This window comes from Metopolophium dirhodum, chromosome 6 (assembly GCF_019925205.1).
Source record: "Metopolophium dirhodum isolate CAU chromosome 6, ASM1992520v1, whole genome shotgun sequence".
Lineage (NCBI taxonomy): Eukaryota > Metazoa > Arthropoda > Insecta > Hemiptera > Aphididae > Metopolophium > Metopolophium dirhodum.
In genome coordinates, this window is record NC_083565.1 from 7229335 (window position 1) to 7244655 (window position 15321).

Genomic DNA, 15321 nt, shown 5'->3' on the forward strand with positions numbered 1-15321 from the left:
CGTTGCAGCACGACGGGTATAATAATATAATAATGTAATAATAATATGTAGAACGACACATTATTATTGTTACGGTCTTTTTGTTGCTCGCGACGGCGGCCGGGCCTGCAGCGTTCAGCGCCCGCGGGAGGGTTTCGATGTGAGGTGTAATATAATAATAATAATAATAATACACATATTATACGATTATTGTAATACGTTATCGGCGTGTCCGCTCTTTCGTCGGATTTTTCGGTGTACAAATCGTTAACAGCGGGGGTGGACGCCCGGGCACCGTATGATCCATATTATAACGTTATATATATATATATATATATGCTGGCCGTTCGACGCGTATCGTGTACAATGCTATACATGTATATATTATTATAGGTATTATTATTATTATATGTAATATATTATATTATATGCATAATACGCACATGTATGGTGACGACGAGACGATTCCCACGCTCTTCCGGGTTCGAAGTAAACACGCGCAGCGTACCGTTCGGCGGGTAGCCAGTAGGTACAACGTCGTTATTATTATTATTATTGCGCGGGAGTGCAGGTCGTGTGTGAACCGATTATACGAAAATATTATATTATATCCTGGTCTTCGAAAATTATCATATATGATATTAATATAGGTATCGATATATAGTGCCCAGTGTTGTGTATCCAAACCGTCTCATCGATCGGGGTAACGACTAACGAGTCGACTGTGTGCGCGCGGGAGTATTCAAAGTTGTCCGACTATTGCCGCATTAACGTTGACTACTACGCCAAAATTATTCTTGTAATTAATTTTATAATTTTCTACTAAAGCAAAATGAATTATTAGATTTAATAAATTCATCAAATACCGTACACAGTCCCCCTATTACCGTTCCGGGATAAAATTGCACTTGGGTTAATAAAAGGCAATGATCGAACTGCAGTCTAAAATCGGGTAATGGTCGAACAACACTCGGGTTCAAAAAAAGGGGTTTCAATAAAGATATTTTTTAAAAAAACTCAATTTAAACATTTTGAAACCAATAACTTCCCTTCCTGCTTAAAACGTAATCATTGGCATACTAATTAATATATTTTTATATTTCTTAATTTTATATGTATGGCGTATTATAATGTACATTATTATACATTATATTTCAAGGAAAACATAAGGTCCCGGGAACAGATCCCCCCCCCCCCCCCCCCATTGGTCCTTACTTATAATGTGCTATTTAAGATTGATTTTTTTTATTTAGTTAAACTGTCTATGTTTTAACAAGTAAAAACCCCCCGCTTGAAAAAATTGTGGTTGCGCCACTGACACCATTCACGGTATAATATTAATTGTAAATCGAACTTCTACGCATTATAATTATACAGTTAAATGATAACTGATGTTTGTACAGCTAATTTAGATAAAGCCAATTATTTAAAGTACAAATTGATAAAAAAACCTAATAAATTACGGTTTCGTTATGAATTATGAGATAAATTATATTTCTGATTTCAGTGTTAGTTTATTAATCTAACTATATGTACCTACAGGCTACAGCAAAATTATTAAAAATTATATTTTTGATCAACAGTTTTTGATTCAAATTAGACTTCGGATCTCTAACTTCCAACAATAGTAGGTATACCAACACAACACAGAAGCTATTTTTTTCAGACGTGGACGAATATTGTAAGTCGTTTTAATAATAGTTTACTTACAACATAATATGCATAATTCACGTATTATTATATTATTCATTATAGATTCCGTCCTATATACATTATACAATATAACAATTAGAAATTATTCACGGCAAAATGAAAACGTTTGACTCGATTCTTAGCGTTTTATTTCTATGCCTCGTCTGTTCTCTGGCGGATGTAAGCTGTAAGAAAACTAAAGACGTGCCCACTTATCAGGAATTCTCCGATGCCATTAATTCAACGATACACAAAATAGAAGATGTGTTTTACCCATACGTCAGTCATGGTGACTCGTATGCTAACAAACCGACGTTTTGCAATGCTCAATCGTGTGGTGGTTGTTCGGACCAACCGTTTATAAACATTAACAATTGCATTAGATGGTGTAGACCGCCGTGCATGTGCATAAGTCCCGCGAGCGGAAGAGGCGATGACATAATGTGTTCAAAGTCCAGACACAGAAGGACCACATTGTGATGAAAATAATTTGAAAAGGGAAATGGGAAAATCCGACGCTCAGAAATTCGAAAGAATTAATCTAATCTATATGAAATATGATAAGAGTTACACAATGTTACAAAATATGTTATAAATATTATTTCTAAATTGTATTAGAAGTACGAAAACAACAATCAATAAACAATTTAAAAATAGCTGCTTATCAAATTATTTATTCCACAAGGCCATAACATTAGCACGAATTTAAAATAGTAAGTATTACAGATTCCAAAAGTCCGCATCAACTCGTTTAAACACAAAAATAAAATATAAACCTAAACAAAATTAATTGAGACTATAATAAACAAAATGCCTAGAGCAAACATTTAAACTAATGATCATTATATTTTAATACATAATTATAATTATATATATGCTATTTAATATCGCTTATTGGAAAATGGAAGCTCTAATAAAAATATAAAACTTATTATGATTTGTTTTTCAGAATATCTATCTAGAATACATAAATACCTATACGTATATCATTAAGTAGGTAATAATAGTTGTTGTATTATGTAATGGACACATTGTATATTTGTATGATAGGTATAATACAATGTTATCAGTACTTAAACTAACAAACATTTTATGAATTTTATTAATAAGTAGATTAATATTATGCAGTTTTAAAAAATATTATTAAAAAGAATAAATTATAATTTAAACTTTTATTGTTGAAGTTTTAAACTATGGAGAGTTAAAATAAATCCGAACAAATCAGCACAAACAACACGTTACGTCCAGGTCTATGTCCTCCCATGACTCAATAACGATATGATTCCCTCAAAAAAAAATAATTCGATAACTTGGAGTCCACCTAGACATCAAACTTACATGGGCCACTCATATAAAAACTAAGAAAAAATCTCTTAATATTAAACTCCACAAACTTGGAAACCTTCTCAAATTACCTTTCTCAAACTTATAATTTACTAGCAAATTATCCGCCGTTTTATGACCTACGGAATTCAGCTATGGGGTACGGCAAAAACATCAAAATATATTAAAATATTCCAATCATTCCAGTCAATTTGCCTTCGCATCATTACAAAAGCCCCTTTGTACGTCACCAATCTCTCCCATCACTCTGACCTCAAAACCTCAACCATTCATTCACTAGCGTCCCGCTGAGGTATCTAAAACAAAAGTAACACTTACATAATACAATTTAAATAATAATACACTCTCAAATACTATAAAAATCAATAACATTTATAATAATTTTTTTGGCGTTTTAGTGCAATTATGTAGATGCGTATTTATAGACAGCATAGGCACCTGTTAAACGAACTCAATTAATTGTAACTTCGAGAATAGTTGTCGATTGGTTTAAATGACACGGTAATACCACTAGATAGACCAAAAAGATTTATTTTTTAATTATTAAATTCTGTGGTATTGTAGTCTGAAACCATGTAATTAATTGTGGTTACTGGAAGTTAGAAGTTAAGTGCATGCTGGGAGGGATGTGTTTTATTTTATTGTTATGTTATTATCCCAAAGAAACGAAAAAAATAATGTTGGTATATCTTTTTATATTCTAGTAAATATATATTTTATACCGATATGTAGTCCGAATTCATTAATATTTAATATTCACCATACTTGTATGGTAATACTAGGAAGTTTTAAAATATTCCAAATATATTAGATATGTAACATACTAACATATATGTTAGGCATATTTGATGTGTGAATATTTTATTTTTATGATACTGCATCTTACACACACCAAATATTTCCAATACATATCTATATTTTATTGTCCATAGCTCTTACTTCAATATTCAAATAATTTTCATAAATTGTCAGTTGTGACTTTATATGGAAGCAATAAATATAAGTAGTATCACTCGAATAAAGTTACCTACGGTGTGTGTATATATTATTCAGTATACTGAATAATTAGAAAAAAAGGTAATTACGATAAATTGTTTTAAGATATAACTTGTTAGAATTACTTAAAATAATTTTTGTTTCGCTTAAATTATTTACAAGTAATTTATGGGAAATACAAATAATTAATTATAATTATAATACCAGCAATTTATAATCATTAAGCTATGTAAGTAACATAGTACATAGTACATAGTACATTAAGATTATTTTCCAACCTTCGGGAGAGGTTTTTAAATCCATACAATAGTCAATAATCTGCATAGCACTCGTTAATGTACGAATAGATGCCTTCAAAGTATTTCCCAACAGTAATTATTTTCAAAGCTCGGCTCAGTAAACTAAATTTGTTCAGTAAACATCTTTTATGAAGTCTTTTTGTTAAGACTTCTGATATTTTTTTTTACTAGCTCATAAGTCACTAGTTTAATAGACATTACTGATTTCTCCAGGTAAGTAGGTATACTCGTTATTTAGGTGACGTATTATTATGTTATTTATAGTATACCAATATATTTTATTTTACTCATCGGTGTTATGATAACAATAATCTATACAAGATTTTTTTTGGAGCGGATAGTGATAATATAAATTTAAATAAACCATTAGTTTTAAATTATGACACTGAAATTCATATACAATTGTTTAATTAATGTATTACATAATATGCGAATTATTAATTAAAATATTATTTTCCAACGAGACTTCCGGAGAACCTCGAGTTTGGTCACCGGAGCCGGTAGGTGAAGGGAGCCACTATACTTGTAAAAGGAAAAGCCCCACATAAGTTCGCCATAGAAATTTATTTTAATATCCCCCCCCCCCCCCCCCATGAAACATTTTCAATCACGCCACTGCGTCTAAACGAACGTCTGATTTTTGAGGGAGAAAAACTTTCAGCTCGTCAATACGTGTCGTGAAAAATCGCCCAGACTGGGTGGCGGTGCAGTCGAAAGAGGAGGAGATGGTGGCGGTGGGCTTTTCGGCTGTTTGAGCGTGTGCGGGTGGCATTATGTCGTCGCCGTATATACGTCATATTGCACTGCATTACTAAATATATATATATATTATTATGAAGTGTATTACAGTCCGACGGCAGAACAAATCAGTAGTGTGCGAGGAGTGAGGAGGCGGCAGTGGCGGCGGCGGCGATTGCTGCCGCGGCGGTCGAAAAAGGGACCCGTCACAGCTATGAGAGTTTTGCGGCGGCGGCGGCGGCGGCGGCGGCGATTGTGGTTGCGAAACATACCGCACATATTATACCTATATAATATTGTTATCATATATTATATTATATTGTACGAAATACGCACACGTTGGCGTCGGTTTCACGGACCGTTTTTGCCGGTATATCGGTCGCCTGGCTGTCTGGCAGCGACCGTCTGCGCACGTCACACACACACACGCACGCACAACACGTTATACATCATATAATAATATATCATATTATTATATATGTGTTCATTACGATAATAACATGACCCACAACACGCACGTACGTGCGCCCGTAATATAATATTGAAATATGTTGTTATGCGAATGTGGTTGCGCGGTCGGGCGAGTATATGGGAGGCGAAACGGGAAAATATTATATCCTCTATTTATGAGCAGCGACGTTGACGGGGCGGTGTGTTTGATGGGGGGGGGGGAGGGTCGGTGTGCGAAGGGGGCGGCGGCGAAATTAAAACGAAATCGACAGAAATATAATATTTATGTATATCGCATTATTGCTATAACATGTGTGTGTGTCTGTGTGTCTGTGTGTCTGTGCTTGTGTGCGCGCGCGCGTGTGCTGTATTACGTCCCAACTGAAGTAACTGTATATAATAATATAAAGGTGTAAAAATAAACGCGGGGGCGGTACGGCGGCGGCGGTTTTCTCATAAAAACCATTTTTTCATCACCGCACCGCACCGCAGACAATAAAATATAAAAAAAACCCGCTAAAAATGGGATTTTAATTTCTATAACGCTTCGTTGATCACCATAGAAACGAATAAAAAATAATAATATTATTTAATTAATTCAACTTATATAGGCTATAATGAATAAAACCAATATAAAATTCGTTCTTTCGCTCCGCTCAGAATCTAATATCCAGACTGACAAACCGTCTCCGCTCAGAATCGTTTTTCTTATACAATGATATAATATCATTGAATTCAAGTTTAATACAATCCATTATACATTGACCAATTTGTAACATACTGTACAGCAGAGCGACATCCACTTACCCCCGCTTTTTTAACATGTATATATTTTTAGGCTGCAGGGTACAACTTTTTTGTTTTAACCGATTTTTGGGAAATTGTTTTTCGTAAGAAACGCTTTGTTTGAACCGTGACTCAACAATAAATAAAAAAAATTGTTGAAAATAGTTGAACAATTTACAATTTATTTTTATTTAATTATGTAGGTTTTTTTTCAAGTGTATCTAATATGTATATAGTATTCTGTATTAGACAATAATTACTCATTAAAATCAAATGTATATTTTGTATTTTAAGACAATTTTTGAAAATATTTCGCCAATTCCCGATTTACACTCTTGTTGCTGTTTATGTTGAACAACGGATGAGTATGTATAAAGACACTATCGATATTTCTTGAAAACAATTTCACATACCTACTCGCTTCTCATTTATTGGGTATTTATTTTGTATAAACTATAATATTATTTTTTATTATTATTAATTAACCCGTGGCAACTTAGGCCATTGGGTGGCCAACTGTGGGGAAGGGTACTGTAGGTTTAAACACGTGTGTTTGTTAGTTTGGCAGATTTTTGAGTGAACACCTGTAGGTATCTGCCATGCCCGAGTAGGGGATAGTGGCACTTCTCTCTGGACACCGTGACTTGCCCGAAGAAAAATGCCGCCCGCAGCCGAGATTTTGAACCGGCGTCGGTGCGCGTCTCAACCGACGCCTTAGTCCGCTCGACCACTCCGTCCCCCCAACAACTATAATATCATTAACGACGTATCGGTATACACAGCCATATTAGTTATTTTAGTTTTAAGTACCTATATATTATTATATGTGATGAAAAAAAAAAATAATATCAATATTAATCCATACATTTTTTTTTTATTAAACTAAAACATAAATAACAAAATAACTATAATCTAAAAATTTGTTTTCAACCTGACGATTTGGGCCAACCGTCGAGTAGAAACGCTGGTTTTAGATATATCAGGGAATGTCCGGCTTATATACATACTGCACTGAGGACGACGAGAGGACATTTTTCGGCGAACTGTCGGACCAGGACGCCTGGTGGTCACCGAGCCACCCCCGCAGGGGTTCTCGTCGGGCCACGACGATGGCGCGAGGTGTACTACAACACGCGGCCGACTCAAGCCGGCAGTTCTCTGGACGGAGCGAGAGGAGGATGCTCTGGTGCTCGACGGCGATTACAATGGCATGCAGCGGCGGCAGCAGCCTGCACGGGATCGGGATCGGGCAAGCAGAGAACGAGTTTGGAAATCAGCCTTTGCCAGAGGACCACCACCACGGAAATGCTGCCCGCCTCTGCGAAACCGGCCCTAGTGTTCGTTCTGGGGTCCGGCAGGCGGTCGGCCGGGCGGTTTGGACTAGAAGCTTTCTAGGTTGCAGATCGAGGTGTGGCCCGTGCGTGCCGGACCCGGAGACGGTGACATGAGGAGGAGGAGGAACTTTTTGACGTGACGGTGAAACTGATTGTAGGTAAGAAGATTGAAGATGACGGCAATTCCGTAAAGCGTGATATGGTTTCAAGAATTCCGGCGAGCATATTATCATTTGGAAGCTCGCCGGTCAATCGTAGGTATGCTGAAATTGTAATTTTACGGAAAATTATTAACAACTTTCACGATTTTTCGACATATTGTTGTATGGTATATTATGTAATAAGTCGTAACACTTTTAGTTCATATATACTATATGCTTCTAACTTACGTTATAATGTACTATGTTGTCATTCTGTTCGGTAATTGGAAGTATAGGTAATATTTGATTTGGAGTTTGGACACGGGTTAGGCTGATCTATAAAGGCCGGCTTTTACTGTAATGTATAAATGTTTTGTGGTTGTTTGTTTTCACGCTTGTCTCGGAACTGCCACGTCTCTTCTTACCCCGTTCAGTTTCACCATCACTCTGTTTGTTCCTCCTCAACTTCGACTCTTCTGTCACCATCTCCGGTTCCGACACCTGCAACTTTGGCACGCGCACACCTCGATCTGCAGCCTACAGTAGGTTTCTAGTCCCCTTCGCCCGGCCGCTTGCCCACCCCGACCATAGCAGAACGAACACCGTCCTCGCTCACGGGTGGGCCGGTATACCGGACGCGGGCAGCATTTCCATGACATATTATTATGTTTTCGGTGGTCCTCTGGCGGCGGCTGATCTCCGAACTCGTCCTCTCTGATCCCGATCCTCATCTGCGACTGCTGCAAGTGCCGCCGCTGCACGCCATATTATTTTTTATCCATGTCCGCCGTCGAGCTCGCATCCACCTTCTCTTCCGCCGCCGGCCGTCCGTCTGCGTATTACGTTGTAGTACACCAATACCCTAATCCGTCGTCGTGGCCCAACGAGAACGTGGCCCTGTCACCGCGAAGGAGGCCGACCGCGTTCCTTCAGGATCGGCCCCTTGGCGTCCAGGTCCGACAGTCCGCCGCTAGTCCTCTCTTTGTCCTCGGTGCAGTATGTCTCGTTATATGGGCGCCATTCCAGTTATATAGGCGCCACTCCAGTTCCTGGACATTCCCCGATCATTGTATCTAACTCAACCAGCGTTTCTCTCTAAGTTCGTCCGGTATGGGTTTTGGTCGGACGTCTATAGTCAGTGTAAATAATTAACTGTAAAAACTTAAATATAAATAAACAAATCTCGTCACTATGGTCCAAGATATTATTATTATTTATAACATTATGGCATTATATTTCATATATTATTTCGTTTTTAGCATTTAAAACGAAAAATTTGTTTATTCAATTATAGCCAGATGTCTAATATATAGTTGTGTATGTATCCGACATTAATGTTATACCTACCTAATTAATTATAAGTTTTAACTATAATATCAGCATATAATTAATATGATAATGAACAACGGATGTAGATTATATGGACATAAGCTCAACTAAGGAGGAGGCTGGAGTCGTGGAGTGGCCATGCACTCTCAAAAGTTACGCATAGCCTCCCTCCCTTCCTCCTAAATAAATTATTCTTTGAACTCACATAATATCTAACTAAAATGAATAAATAAAAATGTAATTTACTTGAATGTTTTTTGTCATTACCTGTGGTAATTATACAGTTACAATATAAAAAAGTGGGTAAGTGGATGTCACTCTGCTGTACAGTAGGTTATAAGTGGGTCAGTGTTTAATGGATTGTATTAAATTTGAATTCAATGATATCATATCATTGTATACGAAAAACGATTCTGAGCGGAGACGGTTTGTTAGTCTGGATATTTTATATTGTTATTATATTTTATTATAGGCTGTAAGTTGAATTAATATTATAAATTACAACAAAATAACTAAAGTTGTTATTTTTATTTGTTTTGAAGGTGATAAACAAAACGTTAGAAATTTCAAATTAAAATCCCATTTTTAGCGGTTTTTTTGTAATTTGTCAGTGGTTTTTCCCGTGGCATTAAATAACTATTGAGAATAATGATCTCTCTAAAGTACTGTCTTGATCCAATTTGCTAAAAGATAAAATATTATATGTTTAAATCGAAGCACTCCTTCTGGTAGAAATATTGTATACAGGATAAAAAAAAAATAAACATTATTGTAAAACCACTAGATCCCTCGCTCCTTTCAAAATCTAAAAAAAAAACCATTGAGAACTTATTAGTTTACGAATCATAACGTGTAAAATAATATTTGTCACAAAGATAACGTTAAAATAAAATTGTTCTATACGACTATACATACACATATTATAATATAGGTACTGCAGGTACCATATGTCCATATCAAAATGGTCCATACTCCATAATTTAGATATACATAATATGTATTATATTATATAGTACACAATAAAGTGTAAAATAAATATATATATGACGTACGCTGCATAATAGTAATGCAACATGCGTTATTTGTATTAATATATTATGTAATATGTGCGTAACGTTGACCCAATAGCTAAAAACGATTATTGTTCATTCTATAATTATTTTACTATTTTTTTTCTAAATCATTATTTTAAAAAAATGAATTATATTCTGCCCTCTAGAACGTAATATGCGGATCGTCGCTGACTATATATTTTATAGGAAACTTAATTGTTTTCAATCTTAAAAGTATCCTATATCATCATATTATATGTATAAGATTAATTGTAGGTACCTACTTACCAAAATATACGTGCCTCTATTGAACATCTAGAAAAAAAAATATAAATATAATAAATTGTTGTATTAATGATTAGCATTTAAAACGTGTTTGTGATTTATGTCTCCCGTGATGACATGATAAAAGTGTTGATAACATATATTGACATATGTCTAATAAAGTTTCTAATAAATGGTCGTTTAAAATATGTACCTGCCAATAGACGCTTATGATACGACATACTTACGACTTACCTGTTGAGTATCAATGGTATATCACTAACCTTTTACGGTGATTTTTAACTGTGATATTTTGTATTGCTAAGCAACTATATAGTGTATGTAAATATATAATATATTACATAATATTATATATAATTTATATACGAACAGCAATATAAATCTAATGAACACGTATATGCCCCGATCCTCATACAATACATTTTGTTTATTATAACGGGTTTTGACTTCATAATATTATTATTTATTACTAAATCAAAATAAATAATGTCTGAATCGTCGAATTTGAATGATTCCTTTCAGTCGTTCGATTCGGCAAATTATTCCTCTGCAATAGATATTGAACAATTAAGCGTCCATAGCGAGAGGAGCTTATTATCGTCTGTGAAAAATATCGATTCGAAATCGACCGAACAGTCGTTACCAAAAAACGTCACAGATGTCGTTAAAACTAAGAACACGGTTAGTGATTGTGAATTAATAGCGAAAAAGCACATTCGACACGAATATCCATTGACAAAATGGTCTAAACGTCAGAGGGCTGCTAAAATTCGTACGGAACGTGATAGAAAATTTGAAAATATTAAAAGGATTAACGAGAATATTACACGTGGCGCCGAAGACATAAAAGTACATAATATGTGTGCATTATATGATTTTTATTGTGATTGAGCATAATATATCATATACATTTATTTTATTTTAGAACCCTTCTGGAAAAACACACGTTGACAAATTAGAAAACCTTAAAAAATTAAACAACTACCAATTGTACCACGACAAAAGTTCTATTTGGTATGCTCTTATGTTGTTTTCAACGCTTTTAACGTATATCTACTAGGTTACTACAATATTTATCCAAAATATTTACTTTATTTAATTTAGTAGCAATGACATGCAAAGTACATCCCTTAATACCAGGATAGAAGCACTTGAATTGAATTTAAAAAAGATTCAAGACGAGTTGATTATAGAAAAAAATAGGCTCGTTGATGATGCGGAAGAACGTTCGTATATAGTCGGAGATCATGATACTAATAACGAATCTGATGAAAAATCCATTTATACAAATATCGACACAAACGACGAATCGGTCGAAAAAGATCGTTCAAATCCAGTGAGACGATAATTATCAATAGAAAACGTTGTAAAATATATCAATAGAAAACACAATATCATGATCTATAAATTGTTTTATACAACTTTGGAATTATTTTTTAAGAATAATATTTTATTACACATGCATGTTTAGACGGAATCCGCGTCAGACCTCATAGATGACAACACGAAAAGTTTGGTTGCCTGTTCCTTGAACGAGCATGTTTTGGAGACGGTTTCAAATGTGGAGACTAGATTAACATTCTGTCCAAATCCTATCGAGTTTAGAGTAAGTTGTAAATATTTTATATTAGATACCACAGTCGTGTTTTTAATTAGAAACGTATTATTTTGTGTGGCTCAATAATCATCGAAGGTGATGAAAAGGTACTCAAATGATGACATAATGGAAGGTAGTATCTTGGAACAACAGATCAAAGTTACCAACCGTAGTAAAAACACTGTATCGTGTCAGTATAGCCATTTGTCCGATCCAAACTCGGTACTGCAAGACGACACGAATACGATAAAAGTATAATGTAACGTTTTATTTGGTTGAACGGCTAAAATGAAATTGTTTTATCACCGGTTAGGTATCACCAGTTGCTTGGTGTCGTGTGCAGCCAGCTACAACGTTCGTTTACTCGGTGACATTTAAACCGACGGCATTGCCCGATTTCAAAACCTACCAGAGTTTATATGGAGTGAAGCTAGTGTTTGAAACTGTGTCAAATAACCAACCGGATTTCAAATACGTGTTGAGTATACCAGTCAAGTTTTGTGTGATTAAACCAGAACCGGAGTTGGTAACCAAAACGATAACGTACGAAAATATATTACATACAATTATTGTTATAGTAATATATTATTATATTAACTGATTATATTCGATTACTAACTGCGCTTGCTCTTTGAATATCCGAAATTGTTTCAGTTTCCCGGCTGTACGCAATTCTTGCGAAAATTATAGTTCCAAACAATATCTAGTCATAAAAAATAATGGTGATGCCGCCTGTGTTTTTAGCGTTCTTACAGAGACCGAGTTTAAAAAAAAACGAAACATCAGTGAGTATAGGTACCAATAATGATAATAATAACATCAATAATAATTTCTCAAAACAATATTTTGTGATGATCAAATTGTACGTCGTTAAAATTTAAGAATTTTAATAATAATCAATTGAAATTATAACTCGGAATTGAAAAAAAAAAGTTGAATTACACATAATATTTGATACCACGGACGATATATTGACATTGATTATTTTTAATTGCTCTTAAAACAATTTTACTATCATAATATTATACAGTTGAAAACTTGTATAATATAATCTGATTCATTTACGATTTAAATTTTTTTCCAGGTTTCTACTTAGGCTATGACTTAAATGAAACGGAAACGGACGATAACGAAATAATACCCGGTACTATTATCAATTATGTTATTCATAAGATGTTCAGTAACTTTATGTGGGGACATCATATTAACGTGTTATTGCCGGCGAAAAGTTCTGTAAGAGTACCGGTTATATTCAACCGAACCTTTGCCAATTCGTCTGTCACTGAATGTTACATAATCGCATTCGATAATACCGAGTATACGATTCCGCATCAGGTAGGATAAGCCGAATGACTCTCGACAGAGACGTTGGGTTAGGTTACAACCTGACGTTGAGCGTCGTCCCGCGTATACATTATACCTATAAGGTACAGACGGCGTCACACGGGGTTACAGTTTTTTCTCGTTCCAGAGGGTGGACGTAATCGGTCGGGTCATAGATCAACAAATTCTCGTAGATCCCGGCGTGATCGACGTCGGTCTGTGCTACTTAACGAGTTCCGTGCAGATGGCCAGCTTTCAGTTGCGCAACACCAGTAGGGTGGTAGTGCCGTACGAAATCAAACTACCCCGGGAACTGTCCAGACACGCAGAGCTCAGTCATTCGAAGGGATACCTCAAAGCTGAGTCTTCGATGGAAATATTCATTCGGCTGCGTTTAAAGTGCCTATATAATATAATATTCGAATCATAATATTTTTTTATAAACACGCAACACGCGTGTCGTTATACCTATATGACGTCGGCGATTACAATCATTTTTAAGGTACGACCTGTTGCGGCCGGACGAATGCAAAACGTATTTCGACTCAAAAACCGGTGTCCTGGATTTCCCGGTCCGAGTTTATCAGCCAAACTGTAAGAAATTTAACGAGGTACGCGTCTTGGCGGTGGTGACCACGTCGTTTGGTCTGAAACTAACCCCGGACACATTGGATTTTGGTACGGTCAATACGGCGGAAACTGTCGTTCGGGATGTCATGTTGGCCAACCATTCAAGAACCAAAATGGAATACGGATTCTTGAAACTACCAGAAGTAATACGACGTTTACGAATGAAAAATAACTATAAAAGAGCAAAAAACATTAAACTCGTTAAAACAATTTTTAGAGAATTTCTGTACGCCCTAGTGCATTCGGCACTATATTTTCTGGCGAGCAAATTTGTCTGCAATTGCACTATAGCCCTGCAGCAAGCGACTTGCCGCAAAACGTTCATACGTACGATGACGATTTTGTATTGACATGCGATACAGTTACCGGTCTCAACGCAGAAATATGTCCTTTTCAAAACGATACAACCACACAAGTGAGACAATTGAGCACAAAATAATATTACATTATGTTAATATGTGTACAGTATATTTAATGTAATTTTAAAATTACGGTATGAAATCATAATGACTCCGTGAAAGTTATTTTGATTTTGTAACTTAAAATTATTTAATAATTTATGTTTGGCAATAGTATGATTACCTACCTATTATATTTTCGGTAATTAGTGAATTAGCTAAATTATGTGTTAATAACTACCTAGTACCTATCCTTGCGTGTTGACTTTGCAATCGGTCGAAAAAGTTGAAATTCGTTGTTAATAATATCTTTTTTTTAGATTAATGAAACGATTTATGAAACGATTAATGAAACAATTAATGAACAAAATATATCAAATACAATTATAAATCAAAATTCAACAGTCAGCGAAAACGAGATAAAAGAATTAAATCACGGACCTGATAAGTTAATAATTTTAAGTGTGCTTTGATTTTCGACATATTTAGACTTGAATTGATACAAAACAGGATACTCGTTTCGATATTAAAAGACGAGGTTGAAGTATATTCATTCGACAAAAATGCTATCCTAAGACAGGCGACTTTAAGATGCCTTGCAAAAATTCATGATGTACCAGTAGAACTTTCCGTCCAAAAGATCATATTTGGAAAAACTCATTTCACGTCCTACTCGGTTTTTAAAATTGATTTGAGGTAGGTAATCCAGTAATTATATAGTGAATACAATACATACTAATATAGCTAGTCTATACACCATGTTTATGATATTAATTTTGAGATTTTCATTTATAAACATAATACAATTTAAGAGCATCGAATCTGGCATCTATAACCGAACGTAACATTAATTCATTGCCGGATTTCAAAATTAGATTTGAGTTTGTCTCGAATGATTCTACAGTAGCGTTTAAGCCAAAGAACGGAATACTACATTCAAAAGAAGTTG

General features: G+C 35.0%; 1 protein-coding gene, 1 long non-coding RNA gene and 1 pseudogene across 2 annotated transcripts; all 3 read left to right on the top strand.

Moving 5' to 3' along the window:
• Window positions 1-1367: 1367 nt before the first annotated feature.
• LOC132946805 (uncharacterized) lies at window positions 1368-2327 on the top strand. The gene is made up of 2 exons (XR_009664776.1): window positions 1368-1660; window positions 1735-2327. It is a non-coding gene; the product is annotated as an uncharacterized LOC132946805 (long non-coding RNA).
• A 4943-nt stretch (window positions 2328-7270) lies between these two features.
• Window positions 7271-7668, top strand: LOC132946365 (uncharacterized; annotated as a pseudogene).
• A 5526-nt stretch (window positions 7669-13194) lies between these two features.
• LOC132946342 (cilia- and flagella-associated protein 74-like) lies at window positions 13195-15072 on the top strand. The gene is made up of 6 exons (XM_061016314.1): window positions 13195-13356; window positions 13493-13743; window positions 13847-14117; window positions 14192-14389; window positions 14693-14820; window positions 14883-15072. The coding sequence occupies exons 1-6, from the start codon at window positions 13195-13197 to the stop codon at window positions 15070-15072; spliced, it is 1200 nt and encodes a 399-aa protein (XP_060872297.1).
• Window positions 15073-15321: the final 249 nt, after the last annotated feature.

What these genes read in the sequence shown, in the direction of transcription:
- LOC132946342 (XM_061016314.1), top strand. Translation starts at nt 13,195, where the DNA reads ATGTTCAGTAACTTTATGTGGGGACATCATATTAACGTGTTATTGCCG. An exon ending in TTCATTCGGCTGCGTTTAAA is followed by an intron (nt 13,744 to 13,846) that starts GTGCCTATATAA and finishes ATCATTTTTAAG; the next exon opens with GTACGACCTGTTGCGGCCGG. An exon ending in GATTCTTGAAACTACCAGAA is followed by an intron (nt 14,118 to 14,191) that starts GTAATACGACGT and finishes AACAATTTTTAG; the next exon opens with AGAATTTCTGTACGCCCTAG.